This window comes from Labeo rohita, chromosome 1, assembly GCF_022985175.1.
Source record: "Labeo rohita strain BAU-BD-2019 chromosome 1, IGBB_LRoh.1.0, whole genome shotgun sequence".
Classification (NCBI taxonomy): domain Eukaryota; kingdom Metazoa; phylum Chordata; class Actinopteri; order Cypriniformes; family Cyprinidae; genus Labeo; species Labeo rohita.
Window position 1 is genome coordinate 35,575,426 of NC_066869.1, and position 27,486 is coordinate 35,602,911.

At 34.8% G+C, this 27,486-nt stretch overlaps 2 protein-coding genes across 2 annotated transcripts in view; one reads left to right on the forward strand and one right to left on the reverse strand.

Moving 5' to 3' along the window:
* Positions 1-15,144, forward strand: part of npy1r (neuropeptide Y receptor Y1) — a 29,995-nt gene extending 14,851 nt beyond the window's left edge. Inside the window, exon 3 of the mRNA XM_051120743.1 lies at positions 11,634-15,144. Coding sequence (XP_050976700.1) covers positions 11,634-12,050 — 417 coding nt within the window. The 3' untranslated portion in view covers positions 12,051-15,144. The remainder of the gene's footprint in view (positions 1-11,633) is intronic.
* A 7,163-nt stretch (positions 15,145-22,307) lies between these two features.
* On the reverse strand, positions 22,308-27,145 carry LOC127166536 (uncharacterized). Its single transcript, XM_051111898.1, has 5 exons — positions 27,037-27,145; positions 25,878-25,951; positions 24,115-24,283; positions 22,727-22,806; positions 22,308-22,604 (listed from the first exon to the last, which is right to left on the reverse strand). The coding sequence occupies exons 1-5, from the start codon at positions 27,143-27,145 to the stop codon at positions 22,308-22,310; spliced, it is 729 nt and encodes a 242-aa protein (XP_050967855.1).
* Between the last annotated feature and the right edge of the window lie 341 nt (positions 27,146-27,486).

Below are 27,486 nucleotides of genomic sequence, written 5' to 3' on the forward strand. Positions count from 1 at the left end.
CAAAAACTCACTTAAATTTGATGTCTTTTTTCTGAAAACAAGACAGTTTTTCTTGTCTAGAAAATCCTTCTTGATTTAAGAATTTTTAGATATTTTGGCCGGAAACAAGACCAAAAAATATAAGTAAGAAAAACATTTTTTGCAGTGTAAAAAAACAAGTAGAAAAAAATCTTTAGGTAAGGTCGGCAACACCAAAGCTCCAAAAATATCAAAAATGTATTTTAAAAATGATGGTCTGGTGTGGCCTGTATGCTCGAAATGTCACATGCTATGCGAAAGTTTTTTAAATAAATGTTTGATATTTTTGGAGCTTTGGTGTTGTTGACTTTACATAAAACATTTTACTCTTTCTGGGCCTTGAACGTGTCAGTTGCACTGCTGTCTATGCAGAGTCAGAAAGCTCTAGGATTTCATCAAAAATACCATAATTTGTGTTCCAAAGACGAACACAAACGCAGAGGTCTCAGTCTTAATTCCTGGAGGGCCGCAGCTCTGCAGAGTTTAGCTCCAACCAGTTCCAACTCACACCTGCTTGGAAGTTTCTACTAATCCTGAAGACCTTGATTAGCTGGATCAGGTGTGTTTGATTAGGGTTGGATCTAAACTGTGCAGAGCTGTTGCCCTCCAGGAATTGAGTTTCAGACCAATGGTCATTAATTACTCACCCTCATGTTGTTTCAAACCTGTTAGACCAGTGGTCTCAAACTCGACTCCTGGAGAGCCACAGCTCTGAACATTTTCGCTCCAACCCTAATCAAACACACCTGATCCAGCTAATCAAGGTCTTCAGGATTACTAGAAACTCCAAGCAGGTGTGAGTTGGAGCTGGTTGGAGCTAAACTCTGCAGAGCTGCGGCCCTCCAGGAATTGAGTTTGAGACCTCTGTGTTAGACCAATGTTTCTCAACCCTGGTCCTGAATGCCCCCCAATACTGCAGATTTTGTGTATCTCCCTAATCAAACACACCTGATTTGACTCATGAGCTCATTAGAAGAAACTCCAGGACCTGAAATGGGTGTGTCAGACAAGGGAGACATACACAATGTGCAATGTTGGGGGGGCACCCAGGACCAGGGTGGAGAAACATTGGTCTAACGCAGAGGTTAGATTAGCTAGAGCGTGATTAGCTGGATCAGGTGTGTTTGATTAAGGTTGGAGCGAAAATGTGCAGAGCTGTGGCCCTCCAGGAATTGAGTTTGAGACCACTGGTCTAACGGGTTTGAAACAGCATGAGGGTGAGTAATTAATGACAGAATTTTCATTTTTGGGTGAACTGTCCCTTTAAAGTTTAAAATACGTTTTATATGTATTATTCTGGCATTTTTTAAAGTAAATAATTAGCTTTTATGTTGTCATTATACTAAAGCTAATTATTAAAATATAATCTGAAAATGTATTTGTTTTAAGTTGAGTTTGTATTACAATAATGCTAGATGTGTAAACCTTTAAAATATTTAAAATATTTTTAAATATTTTAAACACTATAAAATATACTATTAAATAGTCCGTACAATAAAATAAGCAAGATTAATTGTATGATTTTCAAAAGGAGAATAAAATCCATATTTGTTAAATGTGTAAATTTGTTAGGATATTTAATTGATATCTTAATTTAATCCTGCCAGCCCTAAAATTACATTTTGTAAATCCAATTTTTATCTATTTTTTTTTTTTTCATCTGACTTCCAGGCATCCTCTTGCATAACAAACTTCCGCCATGGTAAATGATGCGTTATACATTCCAGTAACAAGACACTTTATAAAGCCTTAAGCCAAAAAAGCAAAAGAGTCATTCAGTTGTTTGACCTAGTGACTGTGAGGTGAATGGCTGACTTGAACTGAACTCAACATGAGATTCTATAAGTCTGACTTTTTACTCTTTTGTACTCCGTTTATCTTTTCAGTTAAAGCTTCATTATTTGATAACATTTATAAATCTATTTTAGGAAGTAATGGACGTGTGTGTTCATCTAAACTGATGGTCCTCTGTGTAAAGATAAATTGAGGCTGATCTTAAAAGTCAACTAAAATAAAAACTGACCTATATGCTATACACATTCATGTTTTAAATGATTCATCAAATTAATCCTTTCTCACTGATGTCACTTTGAACATGTGAGAACTGAATAATGTTAACCACTGTTTAAGCAAATATCCTGTCATATATCCAGTTTTATGCTGAAATACTGCAAATTATAGAATTAGAACATGTATGTTAACACTTTAGGAGTAGAGACAATTACACGTGGAATATTATTGCAGTCTCAGAAAGTACAATCATAAATACACACACAAACAAAAATGCACGTCTCTTCCGTTCTGCTGTATTGTCTAAAGATTTTTGCTGAGGTTTCTCGTCCTAGAATACGGTGGCTTTGGACATAGCTCAGTGAAACAGAGTGTATGTTCTGACTGAACATGACCAGCAGCCAACATGACCTGCCACATCAGCTCATTGCCAGCACAAACTCAGTACTGCTGCAGGTTTTGAAAGAAAGGAGAGAGAGGGTGGGATTGGTCAGAGAATAAATGAGTAAGAGGCAGATAGAAGATGAGAAGAAAGGGTCTGTGTAAAAACTGATCATTTAAAAATTCAAAGCCCCCCAAGATCACAAGAATGAGTCATAATCGCTCATCCGCAAAGGGTACAAAAATAGTAGTAACAATAATAAAGAAACAGAAAGATATGGTGCAGTACAAAGGATTCAGAACTTTGTGATGTGTAAGAACAGCATAAACGGAAAGGAAGATGTAAGTGACAAGCTCCCGCTTCTCAGTAATGGGTTTAATATGGAGATTATTATGCTAATAGAGTTGTAAAAATTAAAATGCATGTGTGGGGTGACAGAATGAGCGTTCTGCCGTCACTGTGACGATGGCTCACTGTTCAGTTTGTCAAGTGCTGTGGAGCGTTTGTTGGTGTTCAAGTGAAATGACCGAGTTTTGTCAAGGATGCTTGTCACTTTTACACCCAATTAACCACAGGCGGTTAGTTCAAAAATGGAACAGCACTTACACCCACATGCACACATATCCATATTTGTCTCATTCTTTCTCTTCCCCTCTCCCGCGCTCGTTTTTTCCATCTCTGCTGCCGTCATTTTAAAATGGTGCTTTTTTGTGGTTTGGACCAAATTGCATCACAGAAAAACAAAAACACTTTGTACACTAATTTGTCAAGCAGTGGACACAAGCATTTTTGTCATTTTTATTTATGAAAGCCATGAAAACCCACATCTGAAATTATGTATTTAGTTTGATAACATACTGTGTTGGAAATAATGATGTGATGGAAATCACATTTTGGTGCTAATTTGGTACTAATTTTGTTGCTGGCTTTTTCTAAATACACACAATTAAATCATATTTTCACCCGCTTTGCTTATTTGCTAAATCCACAAGTGATATTTACGTTGATTTTTCATTGTGTTCTACAAATATTATTATTTCATATCAGCCACTTTCATCTGTTTAATTGGTAAACAGGGATACTTGACGTGGTAAAAATAAAGCTGTAGTAAGTGACCTTTTTTCCCACACAATTGGTATCATGTTTCATATTTCATATCAGTCACTTTTATCTGTTTAATTGATAAACAAGGATGTTTTTGTAGCAATTGACCTTTTTTTTTTTTTTTTTTTTTTTTTTTTTTTTTTGCATACAATCAGTACCAAAATGCTTGCTATGATTATTTAGCTTTTTGTGTAGATTATTGTTTTAATCAGGCAGTAAATCTTATTTTGTTCTACAAATATCATGTTTCATATTTCATATCAACCACTTTCATCTCCTTAATTGGTATGGTAAAATAGTGCCAAAAAACTTTGGACAGCTGTGTCTTTGTAGAAATTGACTTTTTTTTTCTCACATAATCAAACAAAATGCTTTATGATTATTTTGTTTTTTTGTTTAGATTATAGTTTTAAACAGGCAATAAATAATAAATTGTTCTACAAATACTACTAATTGACCTTTTTTTTCACATCATCAATATCATAATGCTTTGACTATTTTTGTTTGGATTATAGTTTTAAACAGGCAATAAATCTTGCTTTGTTCTACAGATATCATGTTTCATATTTCATATCAACCATTTTCATCTCCTTAATTGGTAAACAAGGATACTTGACATGGCAAAATAACTCCAAAAAAACTTTGAACAGCTGTATTTTTGTAGCAGTTGACATTTTTTTTTTCTCACATAATCAGTACCAAAATGCTTTATGGTTATTTTGTTTTTTGTTTAGATTATAGTTTTAAACTGACAATAAATCTTATTTTGTTCTACAAATATTATGTTTCGTATTTCCTATCAACCACTTTCATCTCCTTAATTGGTACACAAGGATACTTGACATGGTAAAATAATGCCAAAAAACTTTGGACAGCTGTATATTTGTAGCAGTTGATCATTTTTTTCACACCATCGATACCATAATGCTTAATAATTATTTTGCATTTTGTTTATAGTTTTAAAAAAGCAATAAATCTTATTTTGTTCTAAAAATAGCATGTTTTATGTTTCATATCAGCCACTTTCTCGTTAATTGGTAAACAAGGATACTTGACATGGTAAATTAATGCCAAAAACCTTTAAACAGCTGTATTTTTGTAGCAGTTGACCTTTTTTTTTTAATACAACTGGGACCAAAATGCTTTATGGTCTTTTTTGCTTTTTATTTAGATTACAAGGCAATAATATTTTTCAATCATATTTTTATATTGAATTTTCATAGTAAAACAGTAACATTTTCAAGGGTAAAACAATTAAATCTACACAAAAGTAGCCAAAATAATGATGGAGGCATTGTAAAATGTTTCCAAGACCTCTGTATAACAAAAATAAAAATGCTGAAGTTGAACTTTACACCAAATAAGACCTTGTAATAATTGCTCTGATTTTAAATCAATGAGTATTTTAAATTATCTTTAAACAAACCCAGCAATTGGGATGGTTTGACTATTGGGTTAAATGCTTAACTTTAACCCAACCTTTTGGGTAATTTTATTTAACGCAACTGTCGTTTAAAAATTACTATATTACTGGCTTAAAATGAACCCCAAATAGGTTTTAAATTAAAAATCAGACACATAATTACTAGAGGTATCATCAATAATCAAAAGGTAAACATTTATTGATAAGCAATTATTGTTTCATTATTATTTATTAAACTGATTAATAAATGTACATTTCCAGTGTATTTTAGGTTCATTTTAAGCAAGACATGTAGTAATTTTTAAACAATAGTTGATTTAAGTAAAACTACAGTGAAGACTGGATTGTTTTTAACCCAGCATTTTTAGAGTGTACTTCAGATATTTAAAATGTGCTATTGACTGACAGCACTGTTAGTAGATTTTGATTAATTTTGTAACAGACGATCTCAAAATGCCCATGTACCAGCCAATTAATCACCCTAGCCAATATTTTGGCCTATCTTGGTCTATCACTACCACATAGTATGACTAAAGCATTTATATTCAGTTGGATCCTTAGGTGCTACTGTCATCCAACCATCCCACGGTCCAATACTTCAGAATGTGACGCCAACAAAGATTCTGGCTGTCCGGTCAGGGCAGCAACTGTCGGATTGCATCAGATCAGTCTCTCTCTCTCTCTGTATGAGCCAACGACTTTATGAGTCCTAATGACTGAGGGACTTTTTTTGTTCAGCTGTCAGTAAAATCGACCTAGAATCACATTTAATCAGCCTGCTAAACACCGCCATCTCCATCTTTCCATTGAAATAATTTAGATATAGAGTAAAACCTACAAATTACACACCATACTGTATACAAATTCACTGTTTCAGTCTGGCTTTCAGATTTGAGCTGAAGTAAATAATAAGTTATGAACACATGCATCTGAGTCTGTGCAATCATTCTCTCTCTCTGCCTCTGGGTTTTGTGTCATGCAGTTATTTCAGGTCACAGGACTCTGTGCCAGCGCTGCCATTCATCAAATAAAAAGAGAGAATGAAAAACAGAGGAAAGGAGAGCTGGAAATAAAGAGGAGAGAAATAGAGACTGGAGTCAGTTGTGTTTGCAAGACTCTGATCTGTGAACTAGTGAGACTAATGAACTAATGATTAATTCATTTTTCTTGTCGCGCTAATAAGGCATGCAAATGCACATGGGCTGGGTGGAGCTTGTACAGATGTTCTGTTGTAAGTGGACAGACTGTGTTTCCATCATTGGGAAAGAAAGACGAGGCTTTTTGATTCTGTCCCATAGCTATCAAATCTCACACAATTAGACATGATGGCACTGTGTGAATTATGACATTATTATTTTTTAAATCTATAGAAAATTTTGAGGGAAACGTTAAATGCGGTTAATCGTTAAGCCTTTTAGAGCCAAATAAGATATTGTAAAGGCTAACATTTTATGGCATATTTAATATGTAAATGACATAATGACAGTATTTGTTTTATCTGAGTTCTATAATGATCTTATGAAAAACTGCTTGGTTATTTGCTTTACCACTTTCTGTTTGAGTGGCTGTTTTACTTGTGTGTTTACTGGAGCAAAAGCCTGTAAGAATGTCAATATATCAGTGTTATTTTAGTTTTTAGGGTTTTTTTTAAATGCTATATATTAATATTTGATATTTCCTTTTATTTCTTATATTTAAAAATGACATTTTATTTATTAAGTAAAAAATTAAATCTTTAATTTATTTCAGTTTTAAGATTTAGCAGTTTTAGTATATATTTATTTCAGTTATATTCCAAGGCAAAATTTGTCATTTTATTTTGAATTTTTAATTGTTTTTTTGTTTGTTTTTTAATCAAAATGCTTTGTAAGAAAGTAGCTTTAGATTTAGTACGTTAACAATAACAATTAAATATATACTAATATATATGTGAACCAGGACCACAAAACCAGTAATAACGGTCAATTTCTTGAAATTGAGATTTATACATAGTCTAAAAGCTGAATAAATAAGCTTTCCATTGATGGTTTGTTAGGATAGGACAGTATTTGGTCGAGATACATCTCATTTGAAAATCTGGAATCTGAGGGTCCAAAATAATCTAAATATTTAGAAAATTGCCTTTAAAGTTGTGTAAATTAGGTTTACTAATCAAAAATGTTAAAATATTTAAGGTAGGAAATTTACAAAATGTCTTCATGGAACATGGTCTTTACTTAATATCCTAATGATTTTTAGCATAAAAGAAAAATCGAAAATTTTGACCAATACAATTTATTGTTGGCTATTGCTACATAAATACCCATGCAACTTATGACTGGTTTTGTGGTCCAGGGTCGCTTATATATATATATATATATATATATATATATATATATATATATATATATATATATACACATACACATATTTGGGTTTTTTTGTTGTTGTTTTTTTTCAGAATTGTAACCATATATTCATGCTTTACTTTTATATATATTAATAATTGACATTTATATATTCAGACTTATAAATATATATTTAGATTTACATCATATTACAGAGCCCATGGACGTATGCAATAGTTTTTACATGGTGCTGGATTCTCAAAAACATCTAATATGATATGTTATAATTTGACATATAGACCAGTTCAGAGTTTGCAAACAGTGATTATATTTTTGGTGGGTGGAGCTTATGTAGTGACAGAAAATAAGGGTTTTCAAGTAGCGGTCTATGGAATAAAATAATTAAAAAGGTCAATTTGAGAATATTTTCAAAATTCAATTTTCATTCTCGCAATTCTGAGATTGTATCTCACAATTCTGATAAGAAAAATCAACTCGTCATTCTCTCATTTCTCCTCTGCTCAGTATTATGAGTTTATATCCCACGTCTTTTTTCCCTCAGAATTGACAAACTTGCTATTGTTGAGTAAAATCTAGTTTTAAAGTCCGAACTAGAAGATATAAACTTGTATTTGCGAGGAAAAAAGTCAGAAATGTGAGATACAACAGGTAAATTATATATAAAATGTTATAGTTTTAAAGGGGTCATCGGATGCTAAGTTCACTTTTACATGTTGTTTGAGCATTAATGTGTGTTGGCAGTGTATGTACGAATCTACCCTATAATGATAAAAATCCATGCAGTGGTTTTTAATTTACCTGTAAAAATAATATCCCCTTTTTCAAATCGAGCCATTCTCAGATGCCTGTCGTTGCGGCATCACACAGACAGAGGCCGCTCCCACGATAGTTGATTGACATGAGCATTTTAGCTCAGATCAGCTGTAACAGCAACCTCTATGTTTTGATGCCAGAGCAGGGATGTAAGTTAGACAAGAATTGAGCGATGGAGGTGTTGTGTTGCTGGATGTAATAATGAACATAGTGGTCGTCATTTACTCCCGACATCTGAGCCGCTGAAGATGCAGTAGATTACGTTTGTTTGTGCGCCTCCTGATCTACATATATCCATCTATGTTCGCACAAATCATTCGTGATCCAGCTTCACTTACAGCAGAAGTGAGTATAAGGTTTTTTTTTTATGAATCCTTGCGATCGCCTTTCCTAATAATATGCTAGTTAGCAAGTTTAGCGGCTAAACGTGGCTAAATGCGGCTAAAGTAAACAGGCTCGTCACTCCACAGAGAGAAGAGAGGGGCGGGGCGAGCAGAGCTCATTTGCATTTAAAGCAGCCTCAACCAGAATGGGATGATTTTTGCAGAGCTGAAGGGTGTTTTACACTACCATTGAGAATTTTTAACCAAAGTATATTATAGACTTTTTATTAGGACCCTAAAGAATCATATTAACTTGTGGAAAATGGGCATCTGATGACCCCTTTAAATAATATTTCATGCTGTAACTCTAGGGCTAATACAATATGTCCCCTATGAACTGCATATGTGAATATTATGTAGACAAATTGTTTAAATCAAATGTATGCTTTAAAAGTAGAGTAATCATAGCAGGTGAGCCATTAGTCTGTCCATTTAAACATATGAGTTAGGCTTTAAATGGCACCTTTGATTATAGTATTCTATAACAATGATTTGCATTCTGATTCTGACATCCAAAGACACAACAATACATTTTTTCTCTCATTCCATGCATTTACCCATTTCACTTCGCTTGTTACCAGTTTTTTTTGCCACAGCTGCAGGTGACATAACTGTGACGTCTACTCCAAACTGGTCTACTGAATATCACAATACAATTAAAAATTTGCAATTTAACTGTTCTTAAAAAAATACTTAGAGTTATTATTTTTAAATGGTTGTCAATGTAGAAAGATGCTCTTTATAGACCCAGATATTGTAATTCCAATATCCTATAATATCCAATATTCCAATAACCTCTTGGGTCAGACCCCTGCCTCCCAGCCCCTCTTGTCCTTTTACCTGTTTCTGTTTGTTATTAGAGTGGAATAAGAGAAATCTCCATGCATTTGCCTTTATATGTTTTTGCCAAGTTCAGTGTTTACAGTACTGAGCCACTTTAACATTCACAGTGATGTTGTAACACCATTATTTAGCTTGCAGTGTTGTGTTTGTGGTCCTTAAAGAGTGTTCTGTTTGTATTCCGTCCGTCAGTTTGTGTTGACTCAATAAAATAAAAGACACAGAGCCTGAAAACACACACACACACAGATCATCATCTGAAATGTCAGAGCAGCTTTTCCCCCACTGTGTTTTTAATGATGGTTTGCCCTCAGGTCAGCTATAGTTTATGAGCTTCCGCGAGCGTGTCATAGGGTTGTGTACTGTGGTTTTGGGTGTAGGGTGTTGATTTTAGACTGTGAGTCTAATTAAAGTATATAGAAAATATACTCTGTGTGAATTTGTGTAACCTTTTTGATGAAGAGGATTTGAAGAGGGAAAATTCTGTCATGAATTACTCACGCTTTCTTTGCACACAAAAAGTATTCTCATAGCATTGTAGAATTAAGGTGGAACCACTGATGTCACACAGGCTGTTTTATTAATGTCCTTACTATCTTTATGGGCCTTGAATGTGTCAGTTGCATTGCTGTCTATGCAGGGTCAAAAAGCTCTCGGATTTCTTCAGAAATATCTTATTTTGTGTTCTGAAGATGAACAAAGGTCTTATGGGTTTGGAACGACATGAGGGTAATTAATGACAGAATTTTCATTTCAACTATCCCTTTAAAAAGCATTTGGAAGCTTTGGACCATTGTTTTTGTGACTTCACAAAACCATAAGTAAGTCGTAAGTAGCACGGGTATATTTGTAGCAATAGCCAAAAATACATTGTATGGGTCAAAAGTATCAATTTTGCATTAGGAAATTAAAATCATGTTCCATGAAGATATTTTGTACATTTCCTACCGTAAATATATCAAAACTTAATTTTTGATTGGTAATATGCATTGCTAAGAACTTCATTCGGACAACTTTAAAGGCAGTTATCTCAATGTTTTGATTTTTTTTTTTTTTTTTTTTTTTGCACCCTCAGAATCCAGAATTTCAAACAGTTGTATCTCGGCCAAATATTGTCCTATATCCTAACAAACCATACATCAAAGGAAAGATTATTTATTCAGATCTCAAGTGTATCATGTATCTCGATTTGAAAAAAAAAACAAACAAAAAAAACTCTACATTTCAAAAAATTTACCTTTATGACTGGTTTTGTGGTCCAGGGTCACAAATGCCTTTTGTGTATAACTTAATGTTTTACATTTGTCCAAGCCCTAGACTTTCAGTGATGAACTATGAAAATTCATCATAAAAATATTAATTAACACATGTTTAATACTATAATAATTTAAACAAAGTGAAATTAACATAAACCATTTCAAAATATTATGTTCATGAACAACTTTTTAGACATTTAAAAAAAAAATGTGTTTGTGTGTTCACGATACATAATAAAATTATGTAAATAAAACTACATAAAATGTAAAATAATAATAAAATAAAACTGATTACTAATATGTATTGCTAAGAACTTCATTTGGATTAATTTAAAGGTGATCTCAATATTTAGATTTTTTTGCACCCTCAGATTTTCAAATAGTTGTATTTCGGCCAAATATTGTCCTATCATAACAAACCATATTTCAACGGAAAGCTTATTATTCAGGTTTCAGATGATGTATAAATCTCTCTCTTTTTTTAATGTACTTTTGACTGTTTTTTTGGTCCACGGTCACATATATACTTTTTTGTTACTGTGGTCAGTTAAGTTTTCATTTTTAGACAACATTTTGAGACGGTACACTGTAAAAAAAAAAACAATTTGTTGAGTCAACTTAAAATAATTTGTTACCCGGCTGCCTTAAAATTTTAAGTTCAGTCAATTAAAAAAAAAGGTTATTGAACTTGAAATGTTAAGTTGTACTAAGTGACAACTTAGATATTTGAGTTGATTCAACTTCAAATTTTAAGGCAGCTGGGTTACTTACTCAGCTTTTGAGTTTAACAAACACAAATATCCAAGTTGTCACTTAGTACAACTTAACATTTCAAGTTGACTAAACTTATTTGAGTTGACTGAACTTAAATTTTTAAGGCAGCAGGGTAACACATTCTTTTAAGCTGACTCAACAAATTGTGTTTTTCATTTTTATATAGATAATTTTCTAAATGTCCCCAAGGCCAAAAACATTCATACTATAATTGGAGAAATACTTTTATATGAGATATGAATAAATAATTGTTTATCTGTCCCTGTCTTCTCCTCCACTCAGATCTACACACGTCTGCAGCGGCGTAATAACATGATGGACAGAATGCGTGAGAACAAATACCGCAGCAGTGAGACTAAACGGATAAACATCATGCTCTTCTCCATTGTCGTGGCATTTGCGGTTTGCTGGCTCCCGTTGAACGTCTTTAACGCTGTCATCGACTGGAACCACGAAGTGGCTATGAACTGTACCCACAATCTCCTGTTCTCGCTGTGTCATTTGACTGCGATGTGCTCGGTCTGCATAAACCCGGTGTTCTACGGGTTCCTAAACCGCAACTTCCAGCGTGACCTCCGGGCCTTCCGACTCTGCAAGATTGTGTCAGTACGGGAGAACGAATATGACATGGTTGCCATGTCGACTATTCACACGGATGTATCCAAGATGTCACTGAAAATTAGTAGCCTAGATCTCTAGTACAATTTTGTAAATTATATTTGTGTCTGTGTTCTGAAAAATGCACTTAATAGAACATCTCTTTAGATTTAGTTCAAAAAGAAAAAAAGTGTGCATTTATAATAAGAGTGATTGTTAGTAAACATATCGATTGATGTCATGACTTTTGCTGCAAGAAAGCAGCTATTTTTCAAGCCTTGTATTATAGTATGATCGTAAAATTGTACATACAAAATCAAGCAAGGATGCTGAATACATTTCTTGTGAGGGCTCCAAGTAAAATTCTGAAGACATAACAGAAATCGAGGTTCAGACGAGTGGACTGTGCTTTTGATCACTAAGATGAAATCTTCCTGCTGTGTGTTTGACTTGGAGTGCAGAAAGAAGAAATGAAAATTAATGCAAAGCCCAAGAGGTCACAAATTCAAAGATGGATTTAAATGTCTAATGAATGTCAGATGTGACTTTTTTAAAAAGGAAGCCCGAACTGTTTCTGTACTGGATTGATTTGTTTGAGTTCTGAGTGTTGAAACCAAAACTAAATTGATCTTCTTCTTAGTTATTCCTTTGACAAACCAAGCCTGCAGGAAGTAAAAGCCTGGTTTTAAGAGGCATTCACGCGGACAGCAATTTGCAGCAACAAAGTGACCTGACATTGTTCATTTTCAGAGAGACTTGGCAATTTCTGATGTCACGAGTGACAGCGACTGTTGGCGATGTGACAAAGCTGTGCAGGACAGCACGCCACCTCCAGCAATTTAAAAGCTGTCAGTGTAAACAAGGCTGCTGTCCTATTGCTCACAGTGGTTTATTTTAAACCAGGGGTGTCCAGTCCTGCTCCTGGAAGGCCTGTGTCCTGGAGAGTTTATCTCCATACCATAATTAAACCAGAATTAAAACACACCAGAACCAGATAACCAAGGTCTTTAGTTAGGACTGGGTAACCCTTCTTTAAAGGGGTCATCGGATGCCCATTTTCCACAAGTTGATATGATAAGTCTATAACATACTTTGGTTAACATTTCTAAGTGGTAGTGTAAAAAACCCTTATAATCTCTTCTTCTGGTGAAGCTGCATCACGAATGATTTGTGCGAACATAGACGCATTTAGGCAGATCGGGGATTGGCGCATTTCCTTAAAAAACGAAAGTAACGTTAATCCTCTGCATCTTCAGCAGCTCAGATGTCAGGAGTAAATGATGTCTGCTATGATCATTATTACATCCAACAACAAAACACCCCAATCGCTCAATCAGAGACGTTTTTGTCTTCCCTTGCACCGGAGGCAATACAATGGCGGTTGGACTGTTACAGCTTACTCAGCTCACTTAGGGCGGGTCTAAGGTAAGACGACCGTGTCAATCAACTATCATGGGAACAGCCTTGGTCTGTGTGACGTCACATAGACAAGATGCTGAGAATGGCTTGATTTGAAAAAGGGGATAGTCCTTATAAAGATTAAAAAAATACCACTGGGTGGATTTTTGTCATTATAGGGTAGTTGTGTACACACACTGCCAAAACACATTTATGTTCAAACAACATATAAAAGTGAGTTTTGCATCCGATGACCCCTTTAAAGACTTTTTTTGTTTGTTATGTTTTGTTACTTTTAATCAACATTGTACACAAACAAATAAATAGGAATGTGAGTAGTTTAATAAATGTATGTCTTAACTGATGCATAATGATTGTAATTAATTTTTTGCTATTTCTAATTTGATAATGATATTACCTCTACTTTATTATGTGTGTTCCGCTATTGCTTACTGACAAACTTTCAGCATATTTTGCAGATTTACTCATTCATTATTAGAAGAAGAAAAAAATTTGCCGATGTAATGCCTTCGCTGTTTGTTTTATGGTCACTTTTAGTTTTTAGACTATTATTGAAAGTGTAGTAGCAAAAAATATTTTTATGTTGAAACAATTGCAGGATTTGAAAAAAAAAAGCGTGTTTAATGATTTACCCTTAAAAATTACAACATGATAAACAGAGGGCAATTGAAGGTGTTATCAAGCTCCTCTATTGCTGAGCAGACTGTCATGTGGTATTGTTGGGATTTTCCCAACATCAGTGATAGATCCGTTCTAAATTACCACAACAACATTATCACAAAAAAATCAACCCAGCACAAAGGAGTCACCGTGCTTTCTGTGTCCAGAAGGTTCCACATATGGTTACAAATAATAACTTTTATTTACTAAAGTTTTTTTTTTTTCAGATTTCAATTTTTGCATGTTTGTTATTTTATTCTTCCTCAAAAAGGCCATTGTTTGTTCTAAATACAGAGCGCAATACTGATAACACATTTTAAACAATACTGTATATCCTAATAGAAATTCTTTTAGTTTAACCGATTTCTTCCTTCCTAAAAAAAGACGTTTTTATTTTTATGTAGAAACAGATGTCATCAATATGACAGCTGCTGGTGCAAACAAATGAGCAAAAATGCATCTCTTGAAAAAGTAAGAAGCAGTTCATGTTTACTTTCAACGTTAGAGAAAGCTCTTTAACTTCCCACAAGAGCTTAGCGACACTGGGCCAGAATTGGAGCAACAAAAATATCACAACACAAGCAAACACATTTGACAGTTTATTTATTTATTTATTTTGAAGTGTAAGTGAGCGCTGATGCTCTCACCACCATTATAGGGAATCAAGGGGAAATAGTGTGCTGGGAAAATAACAAGCAAAATAATTAAATATGTATTTCCAAAACCTGCTGTTTTCATCCTGAATATTCCAACTGTGTTGTATCTGTAGTTGTTATATTTGAAAGGAACTGTACAGTGTTTTTTTAATTTAATGGAATATTTTACTGCCAGTGTGGATATCCTGTGGATTCTGCAGTGATGTTCTACTTTTTGTATGGCTCATATTTATGCTTTCTCTATGGCAGTTTTTCTGTCACTGTGTCTCATTGTTACGTTCAGACACGTCGAGTCTAATAAAGATGTTCTGCAGTGCACTATAGATCAAACTCATCCATGTTTGCTTCACTGAGTGCAGTGATCTTTTCTCTCTGATTGGGAATTGTATCACATGGCTTCTGACACAACCTTTCTTTATATTATGAACACACAAACAATAAAACGTCATGTAAAAAATTAATTTACAGTCTTTGGTCTTTTCTTTTTTTTCTCTCTTTTTTTGGTGTATTCTACATTGCTTTGGTAAGAAATTTTGTTTTTGGATGATAGTAAGAGCATATACAGATTGAACAGAAAAAGTCCCAGTATTAAGCCTTGGGGGACTCCACAATTCACAGATTTATAGTTATTAATATGAGTAATCCCTGCTTTCTGAATAATATCTAAACCAGCTCAGCGAGGACAGAGAGTGTTGTCCAGGTTTACAGTCTGTCTTGGAGTATAATGTGGATGACAGTATCTAAGGCAGCACTATCCGAAATAAAAATGTCATGTAAAAATGTATTGGTCTTTTTTTTTTTTTTTGTTTGTATGTTTTTGCCATATAGGGTTATTTAACACACTTAAATCCTAAATGTTTCAAGTGTTAAAATTAATTTACTAATGTATATGCACAGAGAGTCTATGGAGCTGTAATAGCTAAGTGATAGAGCTAGGTAGATATGGGTGTATTCTGCAAAGCTTTGGAAATAAATTTTGGTGTTTTTGGATGATAGTAAGAGCATATACAGATCGAACAGAAAAGGTCCCAGGATAGAGCCTTGAGGGACTCCACAATTCATAGGAGCCCTTACAGATTTATAGCTATTAATATGAGTAATCCCTGCTTTATAAACCAGCTGAGGACCATCTCAGAGAGTGTTGTCCAGGTTTCCAATCTGTCTCCAAGTATATTGTGGATGACAGTATCTAAGGCAACACTAGGATCGAGTTATATTGGCAAAATTAATTTAACTAATGCATATTGATAGAGAGTCTAAGGAGCTGTAATGGTTTGGTAGTAGAGCTAGGTAGATACGGGTGTATTCTGCATAGGTTTGGTAAGAAATTTAGTTTTTTGGATGATAGTAAGAGCATATACAGATCGAACAGAAAAGGTCCCAGGATAGAGCCTTGGGGGACTCCACAATTCATAGGAGCCCTTACAGATTTATAGTTGTTAATATGAGTAATCCCTGCTTTATAAACCAGCTGAGGACCATCTCAGAGAGTATTGTCCAGGTTTCCAATCTGTCTTGGAGTATACTGTGGATGACAGTATCTAAGGCAACACTAGGATCGAGTTATATTGGCAAAATTAATTTCACTAATGCATATTGATAGAGAGTCTAAGGAGCTGTAATGGTTTGGTAGTAGAGCTTTTTTGGATGATAGTAAGAGCATATACAGATCGAACAGAAAAGGTCACAGGATATAGCCTTGAGGGACTCCACAATTCATAGAAGCCCTTACAGATTTATAGTTGTTAATATGAATAATCCCTGCTTTATAAACCAGCTGAGGACCATCTCAGAGAGTGTCGTCCGGGTTTCCAATCTGTCTTGGAGTATACTGTTGATGACATTATCACAAGCAACACTAGGATCTAGTTGTACTGGCAATAAAAATGTCATGTAAAAATGTATTTTGTGGTATTTGGTCTTCTAGATGAATTCTAAATGTTTCAACTGTTAAAATTAATTTCACTAATGCATAGAGCTAGGTAGATATGGATGTTTTCTGCATAGCTTTGTTAAGTTTTTTTTTTTTTTCTTTTTGGATGACAGTAAGTGCATATATAGACTGAACAGCAAAGGTGCCAGTATTGAGCTTTGAGGGACTCCACAATTCATAGGAGCCCCTCACAGATTTATAGTTGTTAATATGAGTAATCCCTGCTTTCTGAAAATTATCTAAACCAGCTGAGGACCATCTCAGAGAGTGTTGTCCGGGTTTACAGTCTGTATTGGAGTGTATTGTGGATGACAGTATCTAAGGCAGCACTATCGGCAATAAAAATGTCATGAAAAAATGTATTTTACGGCAATTGGTCTTTTATTTGTTTGTTTGTTTTTGGCATATGGGGGTATTTAAAACACTACACTTGAATTCTAAATGTTTCAGGTGTCAAAATTAATTTCACTAATGCGTATGCATAGAGCTAGGTAGATACGGGTGTTTTCTGCATAGCTTTGTTAAAGGAGAACTCCACGTCCAGAACAACAATTTACAAATAATTTACTCACCCCCTTTTCATCCAAGATGTTCATGTCTTTCTGTCTTCAGTCATAAAGAAATTATGGTTTTTGAGGAAAACATTTCAGGATTTTCTTTATATAACAGACTTCAGTTGTGCCCCTGATTTTGAACTTCCAAAACGTAGTTTAAATGCAGCTTCAAAAGGCTCTAAACGATCCCAGCCGAGGAAGAAGGGTCTTATCTAGTGAAACGATCTGTCATTTTTTTTGAAAAATAAAAGTTTGGACACTTTTAAGCACAAAAGCTCATGTAGCACAGGCTCTGGAATGCACTTTCTTGAATGATTCATTAATTTTGAACGGATCTTTAATGTGACTCGGGAAGAACGAGTCGTCTCGGGGAGTGATTCATTCAGTCGCGCATACGCAACATCCTATTAGGTTCTGTAATGGAATTAGTTCACCTGTTTCTTCGGGTTTTTCGAGACGTTCGTTCATCTTATGGGCCCTTGGGAGATTCCACAATTCATAGGAGCCCCTTACATATTTATAGTTGTTAATATGAGTAATTTCTGCTTTTCTAAATATTATCTGAACCAGCTGAGGACCATCTCAGAGAGTGTTGTCAGAGTTTCCTGTCTGTCTTGGAGTATATCGTGGATGACAGTATCTAAGGCAGCACTATGATATAGTTATATTGGCAAAAAAATATAATGTAAAAATGTATTTTACGGTTTTCACTAATGCATATGAGAGTCTATGGAGCTGTAAGGGCTTGGTGATGGAGCTAGGCAGATATGGGTGTATTCTGCATAGCTTTGGAAGTATAGTAAGAGCATAGAGTAATCATATAGTAAGAGCATATGAGTAATCTTTGCTTTCTAAACCAGCCGAGGACCATCTCAGAGAGTGTTGTCCGGGTTTCCAATCTGTCTTGGAGTATATTGTGGATGACTTTATCAAAGGCAACACTAGGATCTAGTTGTATATAGGGGTATTTAACACACTTAAATTCTAAATGTGTTAAGTGTTAAAATTAATTTCACTAATGAATATGCATAGAGTGTCTATGAATCTGTAATGGCTTGGTGATAGAGCTAGGAGTTATGGGTGTATTCTGCATAGCTTTGGTTTTTTGGATGATAGTAAGAGCATATACAGATCGAACAGAAAAGGTGCCAGGGTTAAGCCTTCGGGGACTCCACAATTCATAGAACAATTCATTAACACACCTGAATCCTAAATGTTTAACTAACATTCATTTAGCTGTGGGAATAAGTAATAGAACTGGACAGTGATCTACGTTACAGAAAACTGAAATAATGACCAAATAATTCTTTGTGACCTACAGGAAGGATCAACTATGTTCCCTCAACATAAAAGTTGATAAATTTTTTAGTCATTCGTCACTTGTTGGCTACTAATCGAACAGAAATGTCCGACAGTCGGACAGGAAGTGTGAAGGGTAATGGAGAGAAGGGGAATAGAAATAGGAGAGGATGTGATGAATGTGAGGATGAGTCTAACCAGAGGGAGGATGGTCACCTCTCCTTCTCTTTTGAGCCTCATGCAGTTAAACACTCCTGACAGCCGCCATGAGCTACTCTAACAACAAGGAGCAGTGACGACAATTGCTGGGAATGAATAGATACCGTGACAAAAGATGCCACACAGCAGGCTTCGTTTTATGATGCAAAACTTGACAAGATACTACAGTTTAAAAACTCACATTTCCAATGAGCTCTAAAACAGGGGGTGTAATAAAGTGTATCCCAGGCAAAATCTGTTGCTTAGCAACAAGAGGTAGACATCTCGAAGTTGTGGTTCTTACACAACTTTTTCTCTTCTGTCTGAAACAGATGTCTTTCATCATTTAAAAGAAAAAAACAAAAAACTTAAGCATTAAATGTTTTGAGATTTTGAAATGGGGTTTGGGTGCATGTAAGCAGACATAAGTACTATCAAAAGTGCTATTAATTTCTTTGTGTGTAAATGTTGTTTTTAATCAGTATAAACTAACTGAACGCACCGTTACCTCTGATGAAAAGGAGGGCTTTGGCATAAAGTGTATGTGGGTGTATTTGTGTGTTACACGTGAGAATGAAAGTATTATGTGTCAACTGCATTATATGGTTTTAGGAACCGTTAATATTCTGATGGCAGTTTTGTTAGCTTGCATTTACCTTGTCAAAACAAAATCACATGACATAAGACACACTCTCACTTCCTCCTCTTTTTATGCACAATGGCTGGACAGATACTGACTTACCTTGTACCTTTGTCAGATCTGCTTTTATCTGATTTGATTGATAGTGTACGGTAGATCAATCAGATAAAAGCAGATCTGACAAAGTTATAACTTACTATCTCACAGACAGGCACATGCAAAAACATTGATATCAGTACAGTGTAAGAAAAAAATACTTGTGCAACATATGACAGGATCTTCTATTTTTTTCTTTTTTTAAGTTCTATTTTTGGGCTTTGGTGCCTTTACTGGACAGGACAGTAGAGAGATGACAGGAAAGTACTGTGTAGAGAGAGGGAAGCGGGATCGGCAAAGGACCTCGAGACAAGAATCGAACTCGGGTCGCCGCAAGCACTGTTGTGCTGTATGTCCACAAGGTCATCGGCACCAACATACGACAGCACTTCTGAATGATTTTTCTAGGTCTTGTTTGGATACAAAGAACGTAATTCTTATTTTTTCTTTTAATATGTTTTTCACTAATGCACATGCATAGAGAGTCTATGGAGCTGTAACAGCTTGTTGATGGAGCTAGGTAGATATGGGTGTATTCTGCATAGCTTTGGTAAAAAATGTTGAGTTTTGGATGATAGTAGTAGCATATACAGATTAAACAGAAAAGGTCCAGGATTAAACCCTGGGGACTCCACAATTCATAGGTGCGCTAAACAGATTTATAGTTGTTAAAGGGGTCATCAGATGCCCATTTTCCACAAGTTGATATGATTCTTTAGGGTCTTAATGAAAAGTCTATAACATAGTTTGGTTATAAAGTCTATACTTTGGATACTTTTGGTTTCTCAGTCATGTAAAACAGCATTCTTTTTACAATGTCAAAATCAGTCCTTTTCAAAGTGAGCTGTTTTAGTGCATTTGTCTTCAAATGCTAATGAGCTCTGCTCATCCCGCCCCTCTCTTCCTTGGGGTGACAAGCCGTAATGTTTACTTTAGCTGCATTTAGCTGCAAAGTTTGCTGACTAGCACATTATTAAGAAAGGCGATTTGCAAAGATGCATAAAAACTCTTATACTCACTTCTGCTGTAGGTGAAGCTAGATTACAAATGATTCGCGTGAACGTAGACACATTTATGTAGATCGCCGGGTGCATTTCTTTCACAAACGAAAATAAACGTTAATCCTCTGCATCTTCAGTGGCTCAAATGTTGTGTGTAAATGACAACTGCCATGTTCATTATTACATCCAAACAACAAAACACCTCAATCGCTCAATCAGAGACAACCGTGTCAATCAGCTATTATGGGAGCAGCCTTGGTCGGTGTGACATCACACAGACAAGATGCTGAGAATGGCCTGATTTGAAAAAGGGGATATTACTTATAAAGATTTTAAAAATACCACTGGGTGGATTTTTATCATTATAGGGTGGTTGTGTACCACCTGCCAGCACACATTTATGTTCAAACAATTTGTAAAAGGGAGATTTGCATCCAATGACCCCTTTAACATAAACATTAATGATGTCATGACCTGACAAATCAAAATTCCCTAGATCTTTTGACATAAGAAGTCATTGTATTATAAAAAACAAATCCTGTAATTTTCAGAACTCAGAACTTTCTCCTTAGTCTAAAAACTGCTTATATTGAAGCCAATCTACCAAAATGAAAGGTTATGGAACACTGTCAGAAAAAATGTGCAAAATTTGTACCTTCAGGGGTACAATGGCTTGTCACTGGGGCAGTACCCTCAAGGGTACACCTGTTGTACCCTTTCACATGGGTACATATCTGTACCCTTGCAGTATGTACCTTTCAAAGGCAAATATGTACCTCCTGCTGACTAAATTGTACCTTATAGTGCTATGGTACCATAGTGTACCTTTAAAAAAGGTGCAAATGTGTCCTTTTTAGGGTACTGCCCCAGTGACAAGCCTTTTGTACCTTGTGATGGCAAATCTGTACTCCATACAACACATTAAAAAGGCAAAAATGCTATTCATGACATTTATTGAACATTCAAAACTATTACATTCTCATATTTTTCACAGGATGAATGTTTTAATCTCTATCACAATGTGTCAAAAGGATGCATAGTGAACAATTTTTTATACTCTTTTTAACCATGTAAAACCTTTTATAAAAATTGTAAACAGCAAAAATATCAATCTGTATTTCCATTTCATTAACTTTTTTTAAAACTCTATTAAAACATTAACATTAAGAATAGTAATTTCACTTTAAAACAGCACTAGATCTCATGTTAAGTACTGTAAATTTTTCTACTACATTCTAAATTTTCTAAAACGAGTTTTGAACATCAAGATTCACAAAGCAAACTTTTGTACACATTACACATTAATTGTAACTTTATACCCTTAAAACATTTGATCATAAACAGTACTACACATTTAATTTGAATGTTTTAAACATTCTTGAGTATCACAAACAATTTAGCATCAGCAGAGTACATATCAAGCGCCTGAAAGTCCATCTCTTGCCCTGGTTTTATTACACTCCATTCAAAGTCAACTTTGATTGACTTTGAATGGGGGAATTTTGTTTTTTTTTCTCTACATTTTAGAATAAAACTGAAAAGATTTTCTTCAAAATTTGTCAAAAGCTCATTCCTACTAGGTGGATGCATTTCGTCTGCCCTAGGCTGGAGCTCATTATTATTCTCCAGATCATTGTGACAGTCCATGTTTTCAAAATCATCGTCATTGTCCATGTTTTCAGTAGCATCCATATCATCAGGAGGTAGAACAAGCTTCGTATGCTTTCGATAGACATGACGCCCGAAAGATCATATATTGTAAAAGATGACTTGCAGTTATTTAGTCCACAGGTGATGCTGAAATTGGGTTCGTGGTTGTGAACCAGACCAACATGTTGAACTAGTTTCATTAAGGTGAAGGTTTTTCTTCTACACCTTGTGCATCGATATGGTTGTGGCATTTTTAGCACAGGATATTAAGTACTTGGGTGACAGTTATTGGAAGGGGCTTGCCACCCACCACAGTAATCTTTGCTATGGCATGCTGCAGGAAGGTCAGTGTATTCTTCATGTAGGGTGGATAAGCGAAGTTGAAAACATAGTAAGCACTGCAGGCTGCAAGTGTCCTTTCTTCAACTCCTATTCCCCTGCACATCTCCACACCATCTGCTTTGACAAGGACTTGAACCCTCTTGGAGAAAGCCATTTTCCAGTCAGTTTCTACCAACTGTATGGTTGGGTATGGATTATCAGCATCACACTGTGAGAAGAAAAGAAAATGTTAAACATCCATTAGTAAAGCAATGCAACATCTGTCACAACTACATAACCAGACCTGTATCAGATTATTACAAAGTGAGAGTTTAACAAATAGTTCCATACCTCTCCCAATGTGATTAAGCTCTCAGCTTTCTCTTTAAAGATGTGGGGCAGCAGAATCAGTGCTGTACGAAAGTCAGAATCTATTGTAAAAATAAATAAATTAAGTACTTTTCAATAATTTAATATTATAAATGGCCTGTTTTCTTATTCATTCATTTAGATTTTAAAATAATTAGGCTCAGTAAGGTCCATAAACTGCTGATCAGAGTAGGAGTGGGCAATAAACAAAATTTGGACTATTGTCTCCACTGCTATACACTTGCATGTTACAGTGCGGTGTCTAAAATTAAATCTGATCATCATATAAAGCCATCAAGTCTTTTCAGAAAATTTGGACTGAACAGTTTCTTATTGATTAGTTTATGATCGCTTTATGAACTTTTCAAAGCAACAAAGTTGTAGCTGAATGGAAAAGAAACCTCTTTTTAAAATATCTTAACTTGTGTTTCGAAAATGAATAACAGTAATAGGGTTTTGAACAATGTGATCAATTGATGACATTTTTTTGTGAACTGACGCTTTAAAGCAACTGCAGCCTAATAATCTACAGCAATCACACCTAAAAAACATTTATTACATTTAATTTGTTCCATTTATTTTTAATTTATTTTATTCTATTCTATCCATCCAATTTATTTTTCTGTTGTAATTTTTTTGTCTTATAGCTTGTAATTACATATTAGTTATTATTTTCTACTTTAGGTTTGAAAATGTTTTACTCTACATTAGACTAGTAGACACTTTTTTTTTTTAAAGTAGAAGTTCACTTCTAGAACTAAAATTATACAGATGATGTACTCGCCCCCTTGTCATCCAAGATGTTCATGTCTTTCTTCAGTCTTAAAAAAATTAAGTTTTTGAGGACAAGCAAAAATAAATAAGCAAACCTTCTTTCTAGGCTGGAATCATTTAGAGTCCTTTGAAGCTGCATTTAAACTACATTTTAGAAGTTCAAACATGCAGGCACCATAGAAGTCCACTATATGGAGAGAAATCCTGAAATGTTTTCCCTCAAAAAACTATTTCTTTATGACTGAAGAAGGAAAGACATGAACATCTTGGATGACAAGGGGGTGAATACGTTATCTGTAAATTTTTGTTCTGGAAGTTAACTTCTCCTTTCATTAAACTTATTTACTGCGAAAATAACTATATTGTGATGTATTATTATCATAAAATACAATTACTTGTATCGTGATACAAGATGTTGGTCATATCACCCACTGCTAGATGACAGTTTCTCATGGAGATACTGTATGAACACTAAGCACAAATTTTCAACAAATATATTTGCTGAGCACCTATAATTTTAATTTACAAAACTATCAGCTCTAAAAAAAAAAAAAAAAAAACCTCAAACACATCATCACAAAATGTTTTGTCAATACCTGGTAGATCTTCAGCAAGCATCTCTTCTCTTGCTTCTTTGTAGATTTTGGCCAATGGAGTATTTCTTTGAAGCTCAAGCACTTTTGGCACAATACTGGTAAAGACTTCCTTGAAGCGCTGGCTTAAACTGACAGCTGATGAATGCATCCGGTCAACTTCATCACACAACTGAAAATTGACAAAAAGAGAAATATAATTATTCACATTAACTATAGTAGTTCACTAACAAGCTACGCAATAATGCATGCATAATCAGAGGCGATACATCTCTGATAATGCACGCAATATTGCATAGCTTGTTAGTGAACAACGGCTCTGTGTAGTAAATGCCGCTTTGTGAATGAGATTTACAACTAATCACAGAACCGGCATTACTTACAAGATGCACATGATAATCGCATCTGACAGCCCTACCTACATTTAATAGTTCAATTCACATTAATATGTTTAGCGCATTTCACAATACATATTGTTTTAAAGCAGCTTTACAGAGAATGCAGGTCAACATTTCAATTTAGAGTAATCTGTTACTGAGTAAATAGTTGTCAAATAAATTACTAGACAGAACTGTTGAAGTAGAAGTTCACTACCAGAACAAAAATGTACAGATTATTTACTCACCCCTTTGTCATCCAAGATGTTCATGTCTTTCTTTCTTCAATCGTAAAGAAATTATGTTTCTTGAGGAAAACATTTCAGGAATTATCTCCATACAGTGGACTTCAATACTGCCCCCAAGTCTGAACCTCCAAAATGCAGTTTCAATGCAGCTCCAAAAGGTTCTAAATGATCCCAGCTGAGGAAGAAGGGTCTTATCTAGCAAAACAATCAGTCATTTTCTTAAAAAAATTGACAATTTATATACTTTTTAACCTCAAATGCTGGTTGTGTCTTGTCTCTGCGATAAGCATGTGTAGTCTGTGTAATCGGGGTCAATACAGTTAGGCTATGTCGAAAAACGGTGCATGTTCACTTTGTAAACATCAGTTAGGTTCTTCTACAGCGATGTAGGGTGGTTTTGGAGTTGGGAGTTTTTTGACATACCCTAGCTGTCTTAAAGTAGACAAGATGAGTGTTTAACGGTTATAAAGTATATAAATTGACCTATTGTTTTGCTAGATAAGACCCTTCTTCCTCGGCTGGAAACATTTAGAGCCATTTGAAGCTGCATTTAAACTGCATTGTGGAGTTCAAACTATAAGACCACTATAAGGAGATCATTCCTGAAATGGTTTCCTCAAGAAACAGAATTTCTTATCGACTGAAGAAAGACATGAACATCTTGGATGACAATAGGGTAAGTATATTATCTGTACATTTTGGATCTGGAAGTGAATTTCACCTTTAAATGAACAAAGCAGATGATAAACAAACAAAAAAAATAATCGTGTTTGCTTTGTTCACTTTAATATTAGAAAGGCAAACACTATACTTTTTCATCAACTACTAGATTTGGGAAAATACTATAATAGGATTACGGAATCAAGAAGTTAAAATGTATAAGTTACAATGTTTAAAATCTGTTAATTTTACAGATTTTTTACAGGTGTAATTTTTTTTATAATTCAAAAATCACAGTATATTAAATAATATAAAAAATCCACATTTTGAATGTTTAGCACAGCATGTTAACTGAGTTTCTTTGCATCTGCTACTTGGACCCTGCTTTCTAAGATATCGGCATCAGGCATAAAAAAATCTATATCAGTCGACCACTAAACATAGGACAAATATAATACATAATACATAATGTTATACTTACATTTCTGTAGTCAAAGTTTGTTGATAGGATTCTGCTGGCACTGGTCCTAGTGTTATTGTAACCAATTCCTTCAGCTCGTGTATCCAAAAAAAAAAAAAAAGAATGATCAGTGTCAGCTTGAGGTTAACAGCAACAATAAAATCAATGTCTTTTTCAATGAACATTTAATACACAATAAATGAAAAATACACAATAACTCTGTACGTATACACCAGGGGTCCTCAACTCTGACCTGCAAGATCCATTTTCCTGCAAAAAGTTCAGCTCCAGTCCTAATCAGACACACCTGAACAAGTTAATTAAGGTCTTTAGGATCACTAGAAAGTTACAGGCAGGTGAGCTTGATCAAAGTTGGAGCTAAACTCTGCAGGTAAATGCATCTCGCCAGCCAGAGTTGAGAACCTCTGGCATAACCTTACACTCTCAGAAAAAGGTACAAAACTGTCACTTGGGTAGTACCCTAAGGTACAAAAGCTAAAAGGTACCAATATGTACTCTTAACGTACTAACAGAGAAATGCATTTTTTTTTCTGAGAGTGACTGATTAGAAGCAAAATTATTTAAATTAGCAGCTCAAAGAACGTATTTCACGAGTTCACCAGTTTTGATAAATAACGGTAACGTTAAACACATTTCACTTGTTGTCCTTGGAAGGGCTCAATGCCGACGTAACAGGACAAATCATTCGCATGTACAGAACGTATATGATATTAATCAACACGGATTATATTCGTAAATGATAGAATTTCAGACTGATTAGGAGAGACGTTAAAATAAAACCGGACAGGCTCGCGTCCGGAGTGAACACGGGTAACGTTAACGTTACAGTAGTAAGAAAATTGTGGGAAACTGAATATTAGATCTGCCGATTCACAGAAAACAGGATGATTTTGAATTGTTTCTATGGCCTGTTCAGCGTCTTGAGCACTGTCGCGGTAGAGTATAAGTTATGCGAAAATGTACATCTTAGTTTCTGTCTACATAATAAAAACAACTGTAATAATAACAAAAAACTTAAATGTAATAATGTGTTGGTTTTGTCAGGTCAGTGTTTTCGAAGTTTTCCCTCACGCGTCAGGTAACATTAGGCCTAGCTACAGACGCAATGTCAAGCGAACTTAAATCAACGGATTTTCACAGTACTTAAAACACAACTTACCTCTGAATTTCTTTGCTTCGTCTTCAGAGACGTTTATTCCAGCTTCTTTTAATCTTTGAAGAAGATCCTCCGTCGACAGCATCAGCAGTGAGTCAGCCATGATGTCCATGTCCAATAACCGTCGTGCACAATCTCAACTTCTTCGCGCGCATAAAATGCACCGCGCGGGGTACAATCCCATTGGACGACAAGAATTTAAAGAAGAGTGGCTGAGAAAATGCGTATACTTGAATTTTGAGGCAAAGTAGTTCACCGTGTAATGTTAAATAAACGTTAAATACATTGTGATTTTGCTAAGAAAGATTAGTACATGTATTTGTTTAACTCTAAAGTAAAAGCAAAACCTAAAACAGCTCTTATATCAGTTTAAAATTACAATTAAAAATACAGCCTCCTTTAATGCATGTGCTTTATGTTTAAAAGTTATTATCTTGATGATCTGCATAATCA

What these genes read in the sequence shown, in the direction of transcription:
- LOC127166536 (XM_051111898.1), bottom strand. Translation starts at nt 27,145, where the DNA reads ATGGACATCATGGCTGACTCACTGCTGATGCTGTCGACGGAGGATCTT. An exon ending in GCTTGCTGAAGATCTACCAG is followed by an intron (nt 22,807 to 24,114) that starts GTATTGACAAAA and finishes TTTTTACAATAG; the next exon opens with ATTCTGACTTTCGTACAGCA. An exon ending in GCTTAATCACATTGGGAGAG is followed by an intron (nt 22,605 to 22,726) that starts GTATGGAACTAT and finishes TTCTTCTCACAG; the next exon opens with TGTGATGCTGATAATCCATA.